At 38.7% G+C, this 19494-nt stretch overlaps 2 protein-coding genes across 3 annotated transcripts in view; one reads left to right on the forward strand and one right to left on the reverse strand.

The window, feature by feature from the left end:
• Window positions 1-17107, forward strand: part of MTA3 (metastasis associated 1 family member 3) — a 171907-nt gene extending 154800 nt beyond the window's left edge. The window contains exons 16-17 of one of the 2 annotated variants that reach the window (XM_031950410.1): window positions 407-553; window positions 11074-17107. In XM_031950410.1, the coding sequence (XP_031806270.1) occupies window positions 407-553; window positions 11074-11099 (173 nt within the window). In that variant the 3' untranslated portion in view covers window positions 11100-17107. Of the gene's footprint in view, window positions 1-406; window positions 554-11073 lie in introns of those variants that run through there. The other variant, XM_031950411.1, reaches the window with a different exon arrangement.
• On the reverse strand, window positions 16556-17566 carry OXER1 (oxoeicosanoid receptor 1). The gene has a single exon (XM_031949247.1). The coding sequence runs from the start codon at window positions 17564-17566 to the stop codon at window positions 16556-16558; it is 1011 nt and encodes a 336-aa protein (XP_031805107.1).
• Between the last annotated feature and the right edge of the window lie 1928 nt (window positions 17567-19494).

Raw genomic sequence — 19494 nt, forward strand, 5'->3', positions numbered from 1 at the left:
TCCTATCTTTCAGGAGTTTTTTCTTGAAGCTACATATCTCCTAGGAGTCTTTTGATTTCTAACAATATGTCTTTACCACGTTTCCAGTGAAGAGTTGGGTGCCATATTCCTTTAATAAGATAATGTTCCTAGTGAACTCAAGTGACTGCTGTTGCATAGAGTCCCCACACAAGGCTCAGATCTAGCACTCAGGAGGAGATCCAATCCTTTTTAGATAAGTACAACCATGGTAACCAGCACTTCAGGCTGATTCATTATGCACTGCCTTGAAAAATACATTGGTTCATAAGGAACCGACTTTCAGATCATTAGAAAATGAGATATGTACCTAGTCAGAAGCTAGAATGCATAGAAATATTTTAATAACTTGTTCTTTTTTGAGAAAAACCTTATTTCTTGTCAACAGAGATCCATCCTGCAAAGAAACCAAATGTACTAAGATCTACGCCAAGCCTGCAAAGCCCATCCACTAAGCGGATGCTTGCTACCCCAAACCATGCATCTCTGAGCATCCTGGGGAAGAGAAACTACAGCCATCACAATGGCCTGGATGGTATGTAAGCCTAGCACTCCAGGAGACAATTTAGTAGGCTGAGGCTCTTTCTCCCTTGCTGGGGTCACCATTTTGAGAAATGAATCATAGATATGCTACCCCTATTCCTGGTGCCTGATCCAAGCATGCCATAAATGCAAGGAGATGGAGAATTTGCCCTTGCCACAGCATATTAAATTCAGTCTGGTGACATTCCTCCAATTCACTATAAAGTGTGACATTTTTTCACTCACTGTCCTGATGTGGATAGTTGTAGGAGTGATTTGAAATTCAAACATGTATATAATCTGTATTTAGGAGATTGCTTTTCCTCCTGCCTGGGAATGTCCTCTCCCTTATTCTTAAAGCAAGAAAGAGGTTGACTGTAGAAATCTGTTTTCTTGAACAATATGATGATTTTGCCTTGCATCTGAGTCATCAAAACGGCTTCAGAGGGACCCTTCCACATTACAGTGGTTGCTTTGTGGTTTGTGCTCACCCCTTCCATTTTTAACCTGGGCTTTTTTAGTACTTGACTGGACTGCAGGTCACTAAAGGAGCTACCTGGAAATACTTGGAACCAAAGGCTGTGCTTTGCATGTAGTGAATTCTTAATAAAATTGTATTGAATCAATAAAAGACCAAGCTAATGAAAAATGGAAAGGCTGGATTATAATATATCAACTTTGGTATCATAGTACCTGTGTTGGATTTGTCTGTAATGACTTTTTTCAGTTGGAACTGAATTACATTTTGTGCCTGAATTGCAAACATATCTGAAATAAATCAGCCAGAAAATGCATTATACATTTCAGAAGTCCTTGAGTTTACAGCTGTCATGGTTGTTTAAGTGTTCACATTTTTTTTTTATGAACAAGACTGTTCCCAAACTTTTTATGCCTTATTGAGCTCCAAACTCAGTGATAGTAAGTCACATGGGAAATCCCATAGGGTAAAGATTTCCTCAGAAATGCTTTTCTTCCATGTGTCTGCCAAGTTTTGATGATTGTAGTAATGACTATGGCAGTGAACATTTGGAAGAGGTGGGTAGGAAAATGACTCTTAAATCTTTGGCCACCAGTGCTGTGTTGTAAATATGCTTTTGGAGAGTGCAGATCATTTTCAGTCCTTATAGATTCATCATCCTTTGCCTAAAGGTTTCCCTGCTTACCAAAATATTAGCCAACTGTTCCACACTAATCAAGATCTCAATTGTAACATACCTATAGTTGGTACCACTGAAACCTGAGAAAGGGTCCAAGTCAGAATACCTGATGTACTTAAAATTTTGTCTGATCCTTATTTATCTCTGGCTGCTCTTACTTAAGTACTTAGCCTTTTGGGCCCAAGCTTATTTAGGCATTTGGGGTGTTGGCTATAGGATATCATATCTTTTTATCTTAATACTTTTTTGTCATTGAGGAGGAGGATCCTAGCCACAGAGGCAAAAACTACAGTACTAGAATATATTTTGTCTTTACTATAAAAAGCACAGAAGTTGCTGAGTAGAACTGTACCCTTCATCTGGACAGTAAGGAACCATTTCTAGATATGGCAGAAATATCTTCTTAGTACTATTTGTAGCATCTCCACCCACCCTTCAGCTATGATGGTCATCCTGGGTCTTGTTGGCATCTGGTACAGCTCTTCATGCTTTCTTTTTTAATGCCTTTTCTAAGGGCATAATATTTCTCTCCTGGATTCTAGGCTAATAAAGTAGTGCTAAGGGGTGCTGCTCCCTTAGAGAAGACCAGCTCACTCTGGCATCAGTTTTCAGCAGCAGCAACTTCCTCTTTTTATCCACTGTGCCACCCAACTGCCTATTTGTCCATTCAAAACTCCCCCAAGTGCTATTCTACAATAACTCAATTCCAGTTTTTACTGCTTTCAATTTCCTTGCATCCTCCTGAATGCTGGGACAAAATGTAGTACTTTACCTTCTAAACTCCCAAAAAGAACTCTGTTGGGCACCATAGTATGAGAGGAAGTATGATACATCTTAGAAAATTGCTATGGTATAAAAAAGATAGGATCTGTAAAACTTTTAAAAATAAAAGCTACAATAACCCATCCTTTGATGTGGTGATCATAAGATGATAGTTTTAGAGTTAAAGAGGATCCTTTAGATCAGATCATGAGGAAGAAATTGAAAACCATAGAGTTTAAATGACTTGGCCAAAGTAAAAAAGGTATTGCATGGAAAACCCAGATCACCTGTCTCCATAGCCAGTGTTCTTTCTATGGTAAAACAGTGGATGTAGTGACTGCCTTTAAACTAGACAGAGTAGAAACTTTACCCCTTTGGGAGAGGAAAAAAGTTATAGTCATAAATGTAAATTTGAAAGGGACCTCTGAAATTATCTAATCTAATCCCCTTAATTTTGCTGTTGAGAAAACTGATACCCAGGAAGGCTGTGATCACATGCACAAATAGTGTCGGGGTGGAATTTAAACCCATATTTCAAATTCCAGAAGCAGTACTTCTTTTTACTCTACCTCATTTTTCAGTAGTACAGTTTTATATCTAGGTCCTACATGGAATTTTCTTCCCTGAAGTGATTTGGAAAAGGTAGCAGGCACTAATGATTTCACCATGGCCCTATAGCCAGTATATGTCAGAAATGGGATTTTAATTCAGGGTTTCCTAACTCCACAACTCACCCTCATCCTAACTCCAACCCACTGTGTTACATTGTGCTTTGAAAATCATGGAACAGAAAGCAGTTGCCAGTAATTCAAAGGGTAGTAGAAGGGTACATGGCAGGTATACATAAGTATTAGTAAATATTTTTTGGCAAGTCAGTGTTACTGCCTGCCTTTTTCTTGCAAGGAAGAGGAAACAAGGCATTAAGAAAGAGACAAAAGGAAATTTGGAAAATGAATGACAAGGGATTTATATTGAATAAAAGGAGGTGGGCCAGTCATTCATCAAGAATGTGGGATAATACATGGACAACCATTAAGGAAGGCCAACCAGAGCTATTTTTCTTAAAAAGATTGTGAACAAAGAACCATAAAGGATGAAAATGACAGATAATAATCTTGTGCCCACGGACAAAGTTCTCATCAGTGAAATGATGGGTTCGTTTAGGTTCTGAAGTATAGAATGTATGTTTAGAGATGCATATCACTATGAGGTATGTACATAAAAAAGTATGTGTGTATATTTGGGCTCTATGTGCAGGAAATTTGTGAATTTATGATAGGTATAATCAAATGAAATGTGTGAGTTCAGGTGTCAGGCACTTACTATTTTTATTTCATCTGTGACATCCAGGCCCCTTGTAGTTCATTCATGGTATATTTTAGCTCTGTACCCCCTTTTCCTTACCTTTCTCAAGCTCTTTATGTCCACTCAAGACCCCACCCATTCTCTCTATATTACAAATCCTGGTGAAAAAGATCTGGATCAGTTTAACAGTGAGGAGAAAGAAGAGAGAAAAGACATTTAAGAAATGACACAAATCAAAGTTTGATTTGAAAAATGAACTAATTTTTGTACGCATACAAATACAAATAATGTTGATATATATGCTACTATCTAAATCTTTGTATTTTTTACATTATGATGTACCTATCAAGAAAATTGTAGCAGAAGATGGTCTATATATGGGTGTGTGTGTTCACTCATTTTCATTATTAATTGGAAAGGCTAAGTAAAGGAAATTGCCTTTGATGAAATCTGAGGAAATTACTTTTCTCTTTGATTTTTTTCCTTTTTTCCTTTGTTCTTTACTCAAAAGAAGGAAGGACAGGAGAGTCAGAATTGTGTATTTAATTATAGATTTTTGCCTACTCTTAGGACTCCCTCATTCTACTGGGTTTTTTCCTTCCCAACTTTCCTATTAGAGAGAAAGAGAAATTAGGGAGAAATTAAAGTGGGGAAGGGATAGTGTTGAACTATTTTAAAAGCTCATGTTCTTGACATTCTATAGCTTTGTACCCTTAAAAAAAACAATCTCCCAGTAGTACTTTTTATCTCAGTTATATCTTGGATCAAAATCAAGAAAGGAGAGTTTCTTGGAGAATTGACCAAATTGAGGGAAATCAATTATCTGTTCAAGGCATTGAAGAAGCTGATGGTATCCAGAAAGGAAGGAAACCTTAAAGGGGTAAAAAGAGTTTGGGATTTCAAATGTCTCATCATGTGGAATTGTGCTAATGACAAGATGGAAAATTTTTCAGGAAATTGGGCTTTTTCAACAAAGATTTATTAATCATTCTGTTTTACAATATATTTAATTTTTTATACAAAGGAACTGTTCCTATGGGATCAGTGCGTTTTCCATTTTTTTTTCCTTTTTCATATATCAGCTTTCCCAGCCCTTTTTCCTTCCCTTTGTGCAGCAAAATAAATTATTACTATCTGCTCTTCTGTGAAGAAGGCATCAGATTTGAATGACTCTGTAGATTCAGTATTGTGATCCAAGGTATCCACAAGATCATACATGTGCTTTGCTTCTAAAATCAGTTATTCAACATCTCTAATTTCTGGTATCCCAACTCCAGGAAGCTAGTGGTAGCAAGTGATGCTGTGCCAGTGAGCAAACTCTGGGGATACATATGCTGTCCCTATGAATCCCAGCAGGAATAGATCAGTAGGAACAGCTGATGGCACTGTTCTTTCTGTAGGGGCCTGGGCTGCCTTCTGTCACAATTTTTATGCCATTTCAACAGACACAAAGGATTTCCTGACTTTAAAAATCTGAAATACTGTTTATAGAAAACTAGCAAATTTTATTCAAATGAGCAAAGAAAGCAACTCTGGACTAGCCTGTGGCAACCCTTTATTGAAGTATAACCTGGTTAAATCAACCAAAGCAATTCAGTATTTCTTATTTTTTGAAAATGGGCCATTATATTTCCAGGGCTTATTGAATGTGAAGCCATGTATCAGAGTAGAGAGTGTGTTTAGGTTGTCTCCAGGGCTATTTAGTCATTATCTGAGGGCAGTTATATTCTCTAAAGCTGTGGAAGTGTAGAAATGGGAATGGGTGATGGAAGGAAGGTGTTTTAAATAACCAACAATGCTTTCTGAGAGTGTTCTGGGATAATACCAGATTGGCTGTGCAAGGACAGACACATTAGACTTCTCATGAAGAAGTAGACCCAGGCCCCAAATCGTTCACCCCACATTTGAAGGAACCCCCATTCTGAGTGAATAAATTCTTTGTTAAGTTTGTGAACAGTTTGAAAATTAATCTGAGTACTGTGCAAGAAGCCTACAAGGGAGTAGCTCGGACTCAAGAGTGTATATTAATATTTATAACTGAATATGAACCTTGCTCTTATCCTTGAATGCCTAATTGTATTCATCATTAGTTAGTAGACTGTGTCACAGAGAATATGTGAAATCTAGAGAAATCTGTGGCCTTATCCTTTTAAATCTCTTAGTATAGCACTGTATATATGTTGTAAAAGGATATGATTCTTGAAAGTTCTAAAACAGAAGAAAGGATCAGAAGAAGAAAGAAAGCTTTTGTTCTCAAAGGAGCAGCTTTGAGCTGTAGGAGATTTGACCTGTCCTTAAGAAGAAGAAACCTGGGTTGTACTAAAAGATATATCTCAATTCTCCCTAAGCTGAGGAGATTGGGTAGCACTGCTTTCCATTCTGTGGGAAATCAATCCCTCTCCAGCTACTGTTCCCAATTAATTATCATGGATCATTAAAATTAGTTTGATCTCTGTCCTGCTAACCTGATGTTTGCCTTTTAAATAATAACAATAAACAGTTAATAATTCCTTGAAAAATGTACATATGTGCATGCACATATATACACAGACATACATGCACACTCACAAAAGAAGGCATGGGGACATTAGTATTTGACAGTTCCCAAAAAGAAAGTGCCAACCCCAGAATTCAGTTGATTTAATCTCCTGGCTTAGCCAACATCCAAATGAGTGAGCTAAAGCCTCCTAAGTATGGACCCTAGGGTGATAATGATATAAGGATTTGCCAAAGAAATGAACTGATGTGGACACTTTGAGTGATTTTAAAACCCTGAGGCTTTGTGAGATTCTCTTATTCTGTACAATTTTGTTTTCTTTCTATTTTCCTCTTCTGGATGGCTGAGCATTCATAAATATCTGAATTGTGTAATATATTCTTAAAAGCTTTTTCAAAAATTTCGAGAACCTGGACTACTCCTAGATTTGCAGAAGGCACTAAATTCTGGATACAAAAATTTACAGATATAAACTACAGGATAATTTTACACATCTCTATGAATGAGTAAAAGGGTTTCAACATGGAAAAATGTGTGAGTAATTCATTTTGGGGTGCATCTTTTAAACCACATTTCATAAAATGAAGGGCTCTGTGCCCAACCCATAAAAGAAAACTAGAGAAACATCACAAATTATCCTTCTAGAGATAAACCCAATGTGACTTCATAGCACGAAAATTTAACTAAACATTGCATATTATGAAATATTGGAAATAAAAAGTATTCAACCTTTAAATGAAAACTATGATGGATATTTTCTGTGGTTAAAGTGGACAGTTCTGATTGCTGAACCTTAAGATAGATCTAATAGAATCAAACATGACTCAGAGAAGTATCTACAATCTAAAAAGTATTAAGCACCTAAACAATGTGTGGAGCACTGTGTTAGGTATTTACTAGAAAAAGAAAAAAAAAAACAGTTCTGATCATTAAAGAATTTGCATTATATTTTGTGGGAGGTAGGAGGGTGGGAGGGGGTGAGGCTGGTCTATGAGAAAATATTAAAAGTCGGATTTTTTAGCTTGAAAAGTTAAAAACTAAGGGAAAAGAATGCCATTAAAATCCATAAAATCATGAATGGTTAGATGAAAAGAGAATTGCTCACCACATCCTCAAGTACTATAATAAGGGAAGATTCTTCAAAACATGAATAATGCATTTAGGTAAATGAAAAGAAGTAGTTTTTCACACAACAGGTAACAAAAGAAGGAAAACTCATTTTTCTAAGAGGGATACTTGTAGGAAATATAAAGGTCATAAATGGTTCCTAAAGGAAAATGGACCAAAATACCTTTAAGGTTGGTTTCAAGGAGCATCATTGTGTTCTTCCATGGTACATCCCTTGAATCTGCCTTTTTCACTTGAATATTAGGTCTTACTCACTTAGCCTTTATGATTCCAAAGGCATTGCTATATCTTGAATTGTTATAGCACTTTAAATAGTTGCCTGACTTTTTTTTCTTACTGAATTCTCCTGAGTTGTATGTTTTTATCAGAGGTGCTTATGAGGGTAGTCTCCATTTCCCTCATCAATTACAAATCATTTCTTGTCTATTAAAATATAAATTCCTTTTTTATTTTGTTGTTTTTATTCAGCAGTTACTGTATCCAGCATCTTTTGATTTTTTTCTCAAAAAAAAAGTCAAAGGCTTCTGTGATGTCAACTAGTCTTTGACCTTTCTCATTTTATTTTAATGATTTCTAAATGTATTTTTTTACCATTCTTACATATTCCCACTTTTGCATTGAAATTACCAAATATCACACTACTTGTTCTGACTTAATTTGAAATTCTAAATAACCTTTATTATCATTCTTTTTTTCTACCAGTATAATAACCCTTTCAAAAAAAAATAAGGTTATTATAGCATATAATAAATCCAAGACATAACTTTAAAGCTGCCCTGTTTGTATTTCCTTCCTATATTCCTTCTTTTTTCTTCTGTACGCCTTTTAAAAAATGCTTTTGTGTGTGTGTGTGTGTGTGTGTGTGTGTGTGAGAGAGAGAGAGAGAGAGAGAGAGAGAGAGAGAGAGAGAAAGAGAAAGCGAAAGCATGGGTTAGCTTGCCTTCATAAAATTGCAGAACTCTTTTAATGACCTTAAACTTCTCTCAGAAACAAAAGTCCATCTTGTTAGTACCAGTATTGAATAAGTGTTGTGTGACTGCATTTTTTAAAATACAACAGTCTCCAATGAATTATAAATAAATATCACGCAAAACTCAGTAGAGATGCATATGGAGCATAAGAAGGCTACAAAATAAAACAAATGAGGAACTTTGAAGGACAGGTGGAAGGGATTTCATCAGGGAAATTAATGATTTTAAAAAATTAGACTGACCATTTGACTAAAGGACATTATTGTTCCACAGGTATCTTCACAATATCATGAGAAAAGGTCAATTAGGTACTTCAGTAGATAGACCCCCTGGCCCTGAAGTCAGGAAGACCCGGTTTCAAATCCAGGCACTGAATTTAACCCCAATTGCCTCACCAAAAAACCAAAATCAAAACCAAAACCATTCTCAAAACAAAAACACAACCCACTCTCATGAGAAAGTGAGGAACACCTCCAATATGTGTGGAGTGACTCCATGGGGAAATGATTTCTATGTGGAAAGAAGTACATGAGTTTCTTAAGATGGAAAGGTCTGGATGGTTTGTGGTCTGCAACGTTGAAAGAAACAAATATTGACGAGATCACACATCCAATTAAGCAAGATTTCAGCAAAATCATGGATCAAATCTCCCAAGGAATTCATGTACAAAATATGGAAGATTCCACTGGATAATAAGAGAGGGAGAAGCAGATGGACCCAGAATTGTAATAAAGAATTTAATATCCACTTGGAAAAAGATTTTTAGTGAAATATCTTAGAACTCTGGGCTGCTGCTTATCAGTGATTTGAACAAACCATAAGTCTCACCTGCAGTTCTGATAAGAATCACTTCTGGTTTGTTCAAATCACTGATAAGCAACAGCCCAGAATTCTGAGATACTTGGATTTGGCATTGGGCCAAATTAAATTAGGTTAAATTTGGAGTCTTATACTTGGATTTTTGAAATCAGTCTCACAATATGAGGTAAGAGGTATGGGTTTATTATGTGCTAGGAATTGTGCTAAGTACTAGGGTTCAAGAAAGGCAAAACCATGGAGCTCACAATCTACAAACCAACCATGTCCAAATAAAATATATACAATAAGGTATGTATGGATTCACAGCAAGTCATCTGAAAAAATTCTGTGAATTTTGGGGTACTACAAGGCTAGTCATTTTATGGAAGCCAAAAAAACCTAAAGCCATCTTCAGATACATGAAAAGAGACATACAGTCCAGAATTAGGGAGGTGAAGCTCTTCTACTCTACATAGGTCAAACTATCATTCAAAGTTTTCAGATATGTCCTACAAGCATTCATATTCAAGTACTAGATTAGAAGAATCGCCAAGATCTCTCCAAGCCATGAGGTTTTGTGCTTCTGTATTTGTTCAGTACTTTGAGAAAGAAAGTTTCTGAGTTGCCACTTAAACATTTGATATCCCTCCTTGGGACTGGTTTACAATATAGCTAAAATGGTTCAAATAAGAAGGGAAACTTCAGTATGGAGTTAAAGAACATCAAGACAGATGTGTCACTCTTAGCAAGCTAGCATCTACTGAGGACACATTCATCCCAACCAACCCTTTGGTAGAATCTGCCAAATCACTTTCCTCAAAACTGATATTTTTTTGAAATCTATTACAGAAGATGCTATTGACATACTCTGCAAGCAGTTTCTGTTTACTCATTTTTACCAAGATTTCCTAGATTTGTTCAAGTCTCACAAAGGAAGATGAAAGCTCACCCCTCTCCTTTTGGGGTTTTTATTGTGATTTAGGGAAAATTTCCACGTTCCTAGTCTATCTTGAGTAGCTTGAAGTGTTTGAAGGACATCAAGACAGATGTGTCACTCTTAGCAAGCTAGCATCTACTGGGGACACATTCATCCCAACCAACCCTTTGGTAGAATCTGCTAAATCACCTTCCTCAAAACTCTGATATGTTTTGAAATCTGTTACACAAAATGCTATTGACATAGTCTGCAAGCAGTTTCTGTTTGCTCATTTCTACCAAGATTTCCTAGATCTCTTCAAGTCTCACAAAGGAAGTTGAAAACTCACCCCTCTCTTCTTAGAGTTTTTATTGTGATTTAGGGACAATTTCATTTCCCTAGTCTATCTTGAGTGGCTACTTCAGTGTTTGAATTGGAACTGGATGGGTGAGCTCCTCACCTTTGGATAAAAATGTTCACAATCCACATGGAATATCCACTTTATAATGGCTAAATTCTCTATGGTAATTTCTTGGTAAATCCCATAGCCATATGCCATATGCCTTTCCTGTTCTTGGACAGAAGCTCTGGGAAGAATTATGATGGCCATTTACAAGTCTTGGGAACACTGCCCAATGGACACTGATCACTAGGCGGCAGTCTAACCCAGTGGTGAGCCATCCTTGTCATTTGTGCCCACCCTATTTTGTAAAGCTATTAGGAAATCATGACTTGATTATTTGCATCTTAAAAAAAAAAATTCTTCAGTTACATGTATTTTCAGATTTCTCTTTCTGTTCCAATTATATTTCCAAAGGTGAGCACAAAATAGATACCTGCAGAAGTCTAAGCATGGCTCTATGAACATTTCCACTTTAGTTTAGGATTCAGGTTTTAAGAGGAGTAAAAGCTGACCCTTACTGGCCATTAAATCTCCACAAACTGCATTGACTGTGCATCTGCTGACCCCAGTTCTCTCTCTCTCTTTCTTTTTTCCAGAACTCACATGCTGTGTTTCAGACTGAGATGCCCTCATCCCATCCTCCAAACCAAGACTTACTTCACTGTCCTACTGACGTTCACAGCTTTGGCTTAGGAAGAGGAAGTTGTGCTGGCACATTCCAGCTTGACACCCCCATGCTGAGTCAGTGGCCTGCAGTGGGGAAATTTGAGTTCAGATCCCCAAAGCTACATCTCCATTTTTGAATCAATAGCATCTCCCCTAGCCTCTTGAGATACAAGCTGCCCCCAAACAGGACCCATTTGAGAAGGGAAGAGGCAAAAGTTTACCCTGCTCTACTGTATTTTATCTGCATCCCTCCAGCATCACAGGATTTGTGGGGTTTTTTCTTCCTCCTCTTGAGCACATAAATGAGCATCTGTATCTCCTAGAAAGAAGCAAGTCCTGAGTCCCGCTGCCTTGGAGAGACAGTAATGTTTCATGTATCAGCCTGACTGGTTTGTGAGGATGCATAATTTTGTAGAGGAGGGGGCAGAGCATCTTTTTGAAAGAATTCTTGAGAAAAATGCCCATGTACCCACAGCCTCCTCTGACATCTTTTCCCATTTTTTAGGCATCAGGGTCACATAGCTTTGATACCATCATTACATACCTTCCTCTTTGTTGTCAAGTTCTTATTAGTTGTGTGGTTTATTTTTTAAAAAGGGAAATTTTCTCTCCCCCTGGGCAGCAAGAGTCTCCAGAATTACCTGTCATAAGCAGCAGAAATTGCCCTTTGTGATTCTGTAAAAGTCTTCTTCCTTTGTCACCTGTCTTTTTAATTGTTGGGTATATAACCTGAAGCCTTAACATTCACATGTAGCTCTTAGATTATCTTGCCCTTTTCTCATTCCCCAGTGCTTAAACTTTGCCACAAATTTGTCATAAATGATGTGACACAAATTGTTTTCTTCCCTTTCTAAGGGAACTTTCATTCTATTCCCTGATGATAATAGAGGTGTTATGGGCTCCTTTCCACCAGGTTATCCCCACACATCATTCAGGTGACAAACTAGCAAAGGATAAACTGGGGCTGAATCTGCCTTCATGTGGTTGAAGCAAGCCAAGACACATCTGTTCAGTCAAGGACAATTTTGTCCTTTAAGGAATATGGAAGTAGGAAGGAAGAAAGGGGGAATAAGAGAAAGGAGGAAAGGGGAAAGAGAGAGAGGATGTGAGAGAGAGTAGGAAGGAGGAAGGTAGAGAGAAGGAGAGAGAGAGTATGACAGATAGACACAGATGTTAAGAGTCCCTAAGGAATCTGCATGAAGACAGCATCATTTTCTGGCTTGAACACCTACCCTCAACACCGGATTTTGTTGTCTTTGCAAGTGGTATAAGTCTTTAACTGAGGCCAAATTTGAAGAAAAAAAAATTTCTTCCTGGAAAGGCAAATGTAGATGATATCCCTGAATCTGAATTTCTACATGCATGACTTATAAGTCTCATTTTTTTTTAGCACTTAGGAAAAGGAGGGAAACACTTAGGAGCTGCACATTGTTTTTCTTTATTATAGGGTCCATTGTTCCTATAATATTTAAACATTCAGGAAATGTGAGACATTAATTGAATAAGTCTTGAGGTCCCTGTCTCTCTAGTCAGCCATATTCTTAATAGATGGATTTGAGTGAACATAAGAGAACATTATATATGTTGGGATGATACTCTGGGTCAAAGTTTCAAGTATTAACTTGACTTCCAGAAATATTAATTATTTCCTCCTTTTTTTTTAAATGAGGAAGGCAATCCAGGCCCTATTCCCAGAAATATTTTCAGATCTGTCCTCTGGAGTAATGTGAGATAATGAGTGGGTACCAGAAGATAAGCCAGCTAAATGGAGAACAAGGTGATGAAAGGAGATGGGGGGGAAGGTTCAGAAAGTCAAGAAGGATTTTTTTAAGGTGGTTCTTGGAGTATAGGAAAAAGAAAAGCAAATTTGTCTGTCTTCTTGTATGAGTTATATGGTAGAGACATTCAAACTGTTCCTGTTTCGTGAATTTTCTTTTTTTTGATCCAAGACACTAAAGGATCCTTTTCCTCTCCTTTTCTCCTTGAAAGCTCTTATTAAATGCAGTCTTCCAATTTGCTTTTGGTCACTGTTGGCTTCATCCTCTGAGGATGTTATAAGATGTACCATTCATCAGATCCAGGGAACTGTGCATATAGGGCCAGGCTGTAAAAAGGAATAGTCCCTGAGGTATTTGATTCTGAGAACTTTTGCCATTGAGAATTGAGTAGTGGCTCCCCGTAAACTTCATTCAAAAGATATCCTTTTTCCATTTAAAAGTTCTCAGGCCAGCAACCTCCCTGAACTTCCTAAAAGTAGGGTGTGAAATATCAATGTACATGAGATAATTGGATTGTCACTTAACTTCCCAGTCCAACTTTATCAGACACTTAGGACTCATTGCTAGTCTTGAGAGTTTCTCAAATTCTCCCATTCTCTGACTATAAAGTCCCATTATAGCATGATGAGTCTTCCTATATACTGCCAGACGTCTAATCCATATATTCCAGCAAGTTACATACACGTACACACGTCTAAGTAAATGTGCAGAAAAGCTCTGTGTTCTTATAATTAAAGTCAAATGACATTTTAAAGGCTACAGTATTCAATCATGATAGCATCACTTCCTCTCTGTCTCTAATTCCCATCTATGGTATGAGTAGTTCAAAAGGAGAAAACCTGAAACTATCGGTTTATATTTTCAATATTTCTATTAAAATTCGAACTTTCCCAGAATCCAGTGTCTGTTAGCCTTGGTCCACTCTAAGATGTAGTGATAGTTCTTATGGACACACTGAAGAGATTAGTCGTGCCTTTTTTTTGGTGGTGGTGGTTGTAAGGTAATGAGATATTCAATTATGCTAAGTTTAGATAGAGCTAGAAGATGATAAAAAAAAAGGGGGGGGGTGATTCGGGTACTGGATAGTAGGTTGGACTCGAAAGAACTATAAAATGCTTTCCAACTCTGAAGTTCTATCCATCTACAAGAAGCATTTCTTTTGTAGTTGTATAGTATGATCTTCTGTTAGGATTGAATAATAGGGAGAAGACATATCACTTTATGGTTAAATATTGTACAATGAGCATCTTTTGCGGTCAGAGGGTATGTAGGTTACTTTATTTAGTTAAGTGACTCTTCAACTCCACCATCCTTTCCCCCAACCAAGTGACTTTGTCTTTGTGACTCACAACTCACTCCCCTGCTATCCCTGATACTTGTGGTGCTGCTGTGAGTACTAATCCAAACCAGTCATTAGAGACAAGGAAACAAACATATTTCCAGTAAATGGCAGACCCAGAGCCAAACTGAGGTCTTCTGATCCCAAAGCCAGTATTCTTTGTATTATAGTGCCTTGGCTACCTCTAGTTAGTTTTGTGAGCATCTCTGAGAGAGGGAAAAAAAAAGTGGGGTAAGGAAAGGCTAGTAGTTAAACCTCAGGAATGATACTGTGCATTTCCTTAATATAGTTAAATCACAACCCACCCCCAGGATCAAAAACCTGATCACAATTTGTGTCACCCATTCATGAAAGTTTCTGCTTGAACTTTAATGATAACAAGGGATTAGGTCTGAATGGATAGTGTTCCTCACTGTTCCCTAGACTTCAGAATCCTCAAATTGCAACTAGGGAGAATCTTTTTAGAATCTAGATAATTTTTCTTTTGGCCCCAAACTTCTCCCAGGAAAAGCTACTATGATAAAGAAACTAAGTGTGGTATTTCTGCTCATTCAGATAATAGTTTTAGTGGGATTTCTTATTTGGAAATTTGAAACTGCAAGCTGAACTCAGAGCAGGGATGGAGTTGTGATCCTCTCCTCATTCCCTTGAACTTCTTAATTGAAGATAGGAAATGGATAAAGGTAAACATTTAAAAGAAATGAAAAATATCCTCTAATTCCATCTCCCCAATCAAGATTGGTACTCTAGAAAGCAAGAAATAGGAAGTGAGGGTAGGATGGGATGAGTGGGAAGGGGAAAGAGGAAAGATGAGGCAGGAATGAGGAGAGAAGCATATTGAGAACTATTTTAGAGGAGACTCTGGATTGTTTGAGCCTAGTTTGAGAGTTTTCAGAGAAGGAAAATGAAGATGATTGTGGGTGGGTAGTTCAGAGATAAAGTCCCTGAGGGTTTTTACATTTTTGTCTCTGAGAAAGTAGGAAGCTTGAGCTATATGCTTTAGAAAGATCCTTCCAGCTCAGATTTATTTCAAAAGGACGAGAATGTCTAGAAGAAGACAATAAACAGTGGGTTTGTTGCTGCATAACAAGGGTTTTTAACCTGGAATCTGTGAACCTATTTAATGTATATGTTAAGTACATTTAAAAGTATTGTAATGAGAAGGGGTTCATAGTCCTTACCAAATTGCCAAAGGGGTCCATGACACACAAATAGATAAAGAATACCTGCTTGAGAAAGTACAGGGTCTGGAGAAACTATTAAAGTGACTAAAACAGTAAAAAAAGATGGAAGAATGAACTCTTTCCCAACCTGGACATTAGAAGGAGGGGTTTCTAGGAGTTGGGTCAAGGTCATCTTAAATCAATTTGTCTTATCCAGGGATGGGCAGTGACTTTGAATAGATTTGCTTCCCTAAAAGTGAACCTAGCCTAAGTATATACCTAAATGAGTCATATAAATTCACAGAGAATAGATCCCTAATAAGTTAATGAGGAGAGAAAGAGCTTTGGAGACCTCAATGACTCCTAAGGATACTATCCAGGAGGCTATCACAACCTCCAGCAACTTCTGTGACTTCTTGAGATCCTACCTGAGATAGGATTCTAGGTTAGACCGAAAGGAATTTGGTGGTGGCTACCATTTAAAGTATCCCTGCCCTAAAGATAAGATGTCATTTTCTTTGGATCTAATGTTAGGAAGATAGAGGAAGGAATGCTCTAGAAACCAGTTTTGTATAGTTCCTTGGTGGGGGGTGAGGGAGAGGTCTTAAAGCAGGGTCTTTGAACCATAAAGCTCCCCCCCACCATGTACATGTTCACTTCCTGAGTATTTCCCATACATTTTGGCCCCAATTTCAGGGATGTAGTGCTATGGCCAAGCTTACATGGACAAACACAGACACCAGATTAGATGTTCCTTCTGTGACTTTGGTTTATTAAGGCAGCTTTGGACCCAGCTTTGAAGAACCAGGCATTATCCATCTCCAAGACTTCCAAGTCCTTCAGCTTCCAGACAGACCCTGTCCCACCATTGGTTTGAGATTGGGATCCGGAGAAGTCTTAACCATATTACTTGAGAAACCTATCCCTCCCTGGTCATGTCTAGCCAGTCCTCACCTTTTGAACTCCTTAAAGACCCAGGTCTGAGTAGGACAGAGAAGGTTTAAGAGGCAGGTTCTATTCCCATCCATCAAAATTTGTAATCAAACCCCTTTTCCCAGTGTTCTCAGGTAGATTGCCTGGGGAGTAGGACAATGGGCTGTTTGGCTCCTCCCCTAGATATGGATATCTGGAATTAATCCTGCAAAGTTGCTGCATCCCCTCTTGCCACCTGCCTGTTTGGTTTGGAAGAGCTGCTATCATCACCTTCTTGATTATCCTTTTTTCCAGTCAACCACTCCCTTTTACAGAGCACCATCTTGCTCTGGCGGAGAAAGTTGGGGCTGGAGAAGCAGTAGAGCACAGGATCAAGGGTGCTGGTGAGGTAGGTGAAAGCCAGCGATCCTTGGAACAGGTCAACACAGAGGTGGAGGATGTAGCAGTTCCCCCATCGGAAAGCCAGAAGGGAGGCTATGGCGAAGATAACGCTGGGCAAGAAGCAGAAAAAGTAGACGGCAAATACCACTCCCAGGACAAGCATTGCCCGTCGAGCTCCTGCTTGCTTGCCAAGGTTCCGCCGTCTGATGGTAAAGATGATGCTGAAGGTACAGAAAAGGATGATTCCCAATGGCAGAAAAAGTTCCACCCCAGTGAGTATATGGTGCCAGCTCTGGGCAGTAGAGTAGTAAGTGAGGTTGACTGTAAAACCGATGCAAGAGTTTCTGGAAGAGTAGAGGGTATCGGACTCGATGCAGAGGAAGGGCACATTCATGAGCAGGATGAGCACCCAGAGCCCCACAGATACCTGCGCTGCTGACCTTGCGGACGCCTGGCTCAGGCTGTGGTGGGGCCATACCACCTTCAGATAGCGATTGAGTGCAATAGCAGTGAGGAAGATGATGCTGGCCTTTCGGTTGGTGGACAGCATAAAGAGATTAGCCTTGCAGGCATTAGAACCATAGTTCCAAGTCTGGTTATGGACATAATAATTAACCCGGAAGGGTAAGTTGACGAGCAAGAGGAAATCAGCAATGACCAGGCACAGGAGAAAAATGGTATTAGATTTCCAAGATCGTATGTAGAAGCAGAAGATGAATAGGGCAAAGCCATTCCCCACCAGCCCCACGATACACTCCAAAGCCAGTACCGGGGCCATGACCGTTGACAAGACAGGGGACGAGTTCAAGTTGCATTGTATTCCTAACATTGTCCTCCCCCAAAGTCTTGGAGAGTTTAGAAGAGGGCGGCTCAGGCTCCCACAAGATCCCACTGCTTTCAGAGAACGTAAGGCGACTTCAAAGGCTCCCGTCCCTCATCTTGCTACCTTCAGTGACCAGCGCAGAACTAGACGCTTGAAAACAATAGTGCTAATCAGAAATCTGACTGCCAACCCCAGGAAATAAGATGACAGTAGTCGATTATGTAATATCTGTGAATTTTTAATCTTAAACTCATCGATAGAAAAAGAGGAACTCCTCTTATTCTCACCGTCTCTTTGTTCTGGCCAACCTCCTGAGGACACCCTGAGCCCAAAGTTGGGGGTATTTCCTCTCCCTTACATCTAGAAAAGGACAGAGAGCTGCCTCCAGAAGAAGATTGTATATCTGGGGAAAGGTGTTGAGAGTTGGAGAGATAAGTGACCCTCTGTCCCTACATTACCACCATGGCTCATTTGACCCCCAACCTGTTCTGAGTTCTGGGATCAGGGATCTGACAATGGGTCTTAGGCATGTACTGAGACTCTGGGATTGGTCCAGTCTCCAGGTTGGGGAAAGATCTTTCATGGACCAGATCTCTGGTCTGATTTTCCTCAGTTGAAAATCATTGTTCCCACCACAAATTTGCTTTCTTTAAACATTTCCTTTTAGTTTTTTATGTCATTTATTTGTGTACATGTTTAATCACCCTTCTTAGACTGTAAGTCCTAAGGGCAGAAAATAATATATTTCATCCTTGTATGCCCAACACCTAATACAGTTCATGTATTTAATAAATATTTGTGGATTTGAATTGATTCATAGATGAGGGCTTTGCACCAATCAGATCAGATCTACTGTTTGCTGAGCTTGTATTTCAATTCTAGTAACTAGACTCTTACATTGTCCATTGTAATTAAGCTGCTTCACCTTGTTAACTGTTCTTGTCTTGTTCCTGAGCCTGAAGTCACTGCTTTGGTGCCTCACCCCTTTATTTCCCAGGAACTGGATTCCTCCTATGATCCCCTGCTCTCTGCTGGCTGTCACCAGACTACCCCGAGATCCAGCTCAGTTTGGCTGCCAGGACCCCTCTGCTGCCCTGCCTGGCTGCATCTCTGCTCATTCAGCCTGACATGGCACTACTCTAATGTAATGTACTTGGACTTTCCCAATCAATTACCTGCCCATTCTAGTGCATCTTTCTAGTTCCTAAAAATCATAAAGAAATGAATAGACACAGGGCAAGAAATAAATCAGATCTGTGCTGAGTAGATTAGATAATTTGCCTTCATCAAGGCTCTTGACTGACTTGGTAACCTTTGGTAGACTTCATTGCAGAGCAGAGTGCCTGATACTTAATAAATGCTCTAAATAAATGTTGATTAAATTGAATTGATTTGTTGAATTGACTCAGGTTCACATAGGGCCATCACATTAACGGGGGTTGCTATTTACAGGTTCTTCACATTTATGTTTTTAGTGAGTTATAGCCCATAATACCTGATCTGGAAGAGAAGTCTCTTGAATGAGGTTCCTATTCAGTAGTGGGTAATTTTCCATCATCTCCCAAGGCACAAGGATGTCTCCTCCAAAGACTGTGATCTTTTGAATAATAGCACTTCCTCTTGCACTTTTCTAGACGTGGTTTCTCTAACCACATTTGCTGCTATCTGGAATAATCAGCCATTGATAAGACTGTTTTGCAAGTGCAAGGAAATCCAGAGATAGAAATGATAAATAGAAATGATTAAGCAATTAACTTTATTATAATCACTATTTAAAATAAAAGTTAGTGAGCTTTCAGAAGGGACACAAATTGCTGACTTGTATTTTCCTCACCCTCCGACCCAAGTGGAAAGGAAGAAAGTGAGGGAGGAAGGGGACAGCTGTCTATATTTTTACATGGGATGCTCACCCAGTTGGCTTAGTTGAACCTTTT

This window comes from Sarcophilus harrisii, chromosome 2, assembly GCF_902635505.1.
Source record: "Sarcophilus harrisii chromosome 2, mSarHar1.11, whole genome shotgun sequence".
Taxonomy (NCBI): Eukaryota; Metazoa; Chordata; class Mammalia; order Dasyuromorphia; family Dasyuridae; genus Sarcophilus; species Sarcophilus harrisii.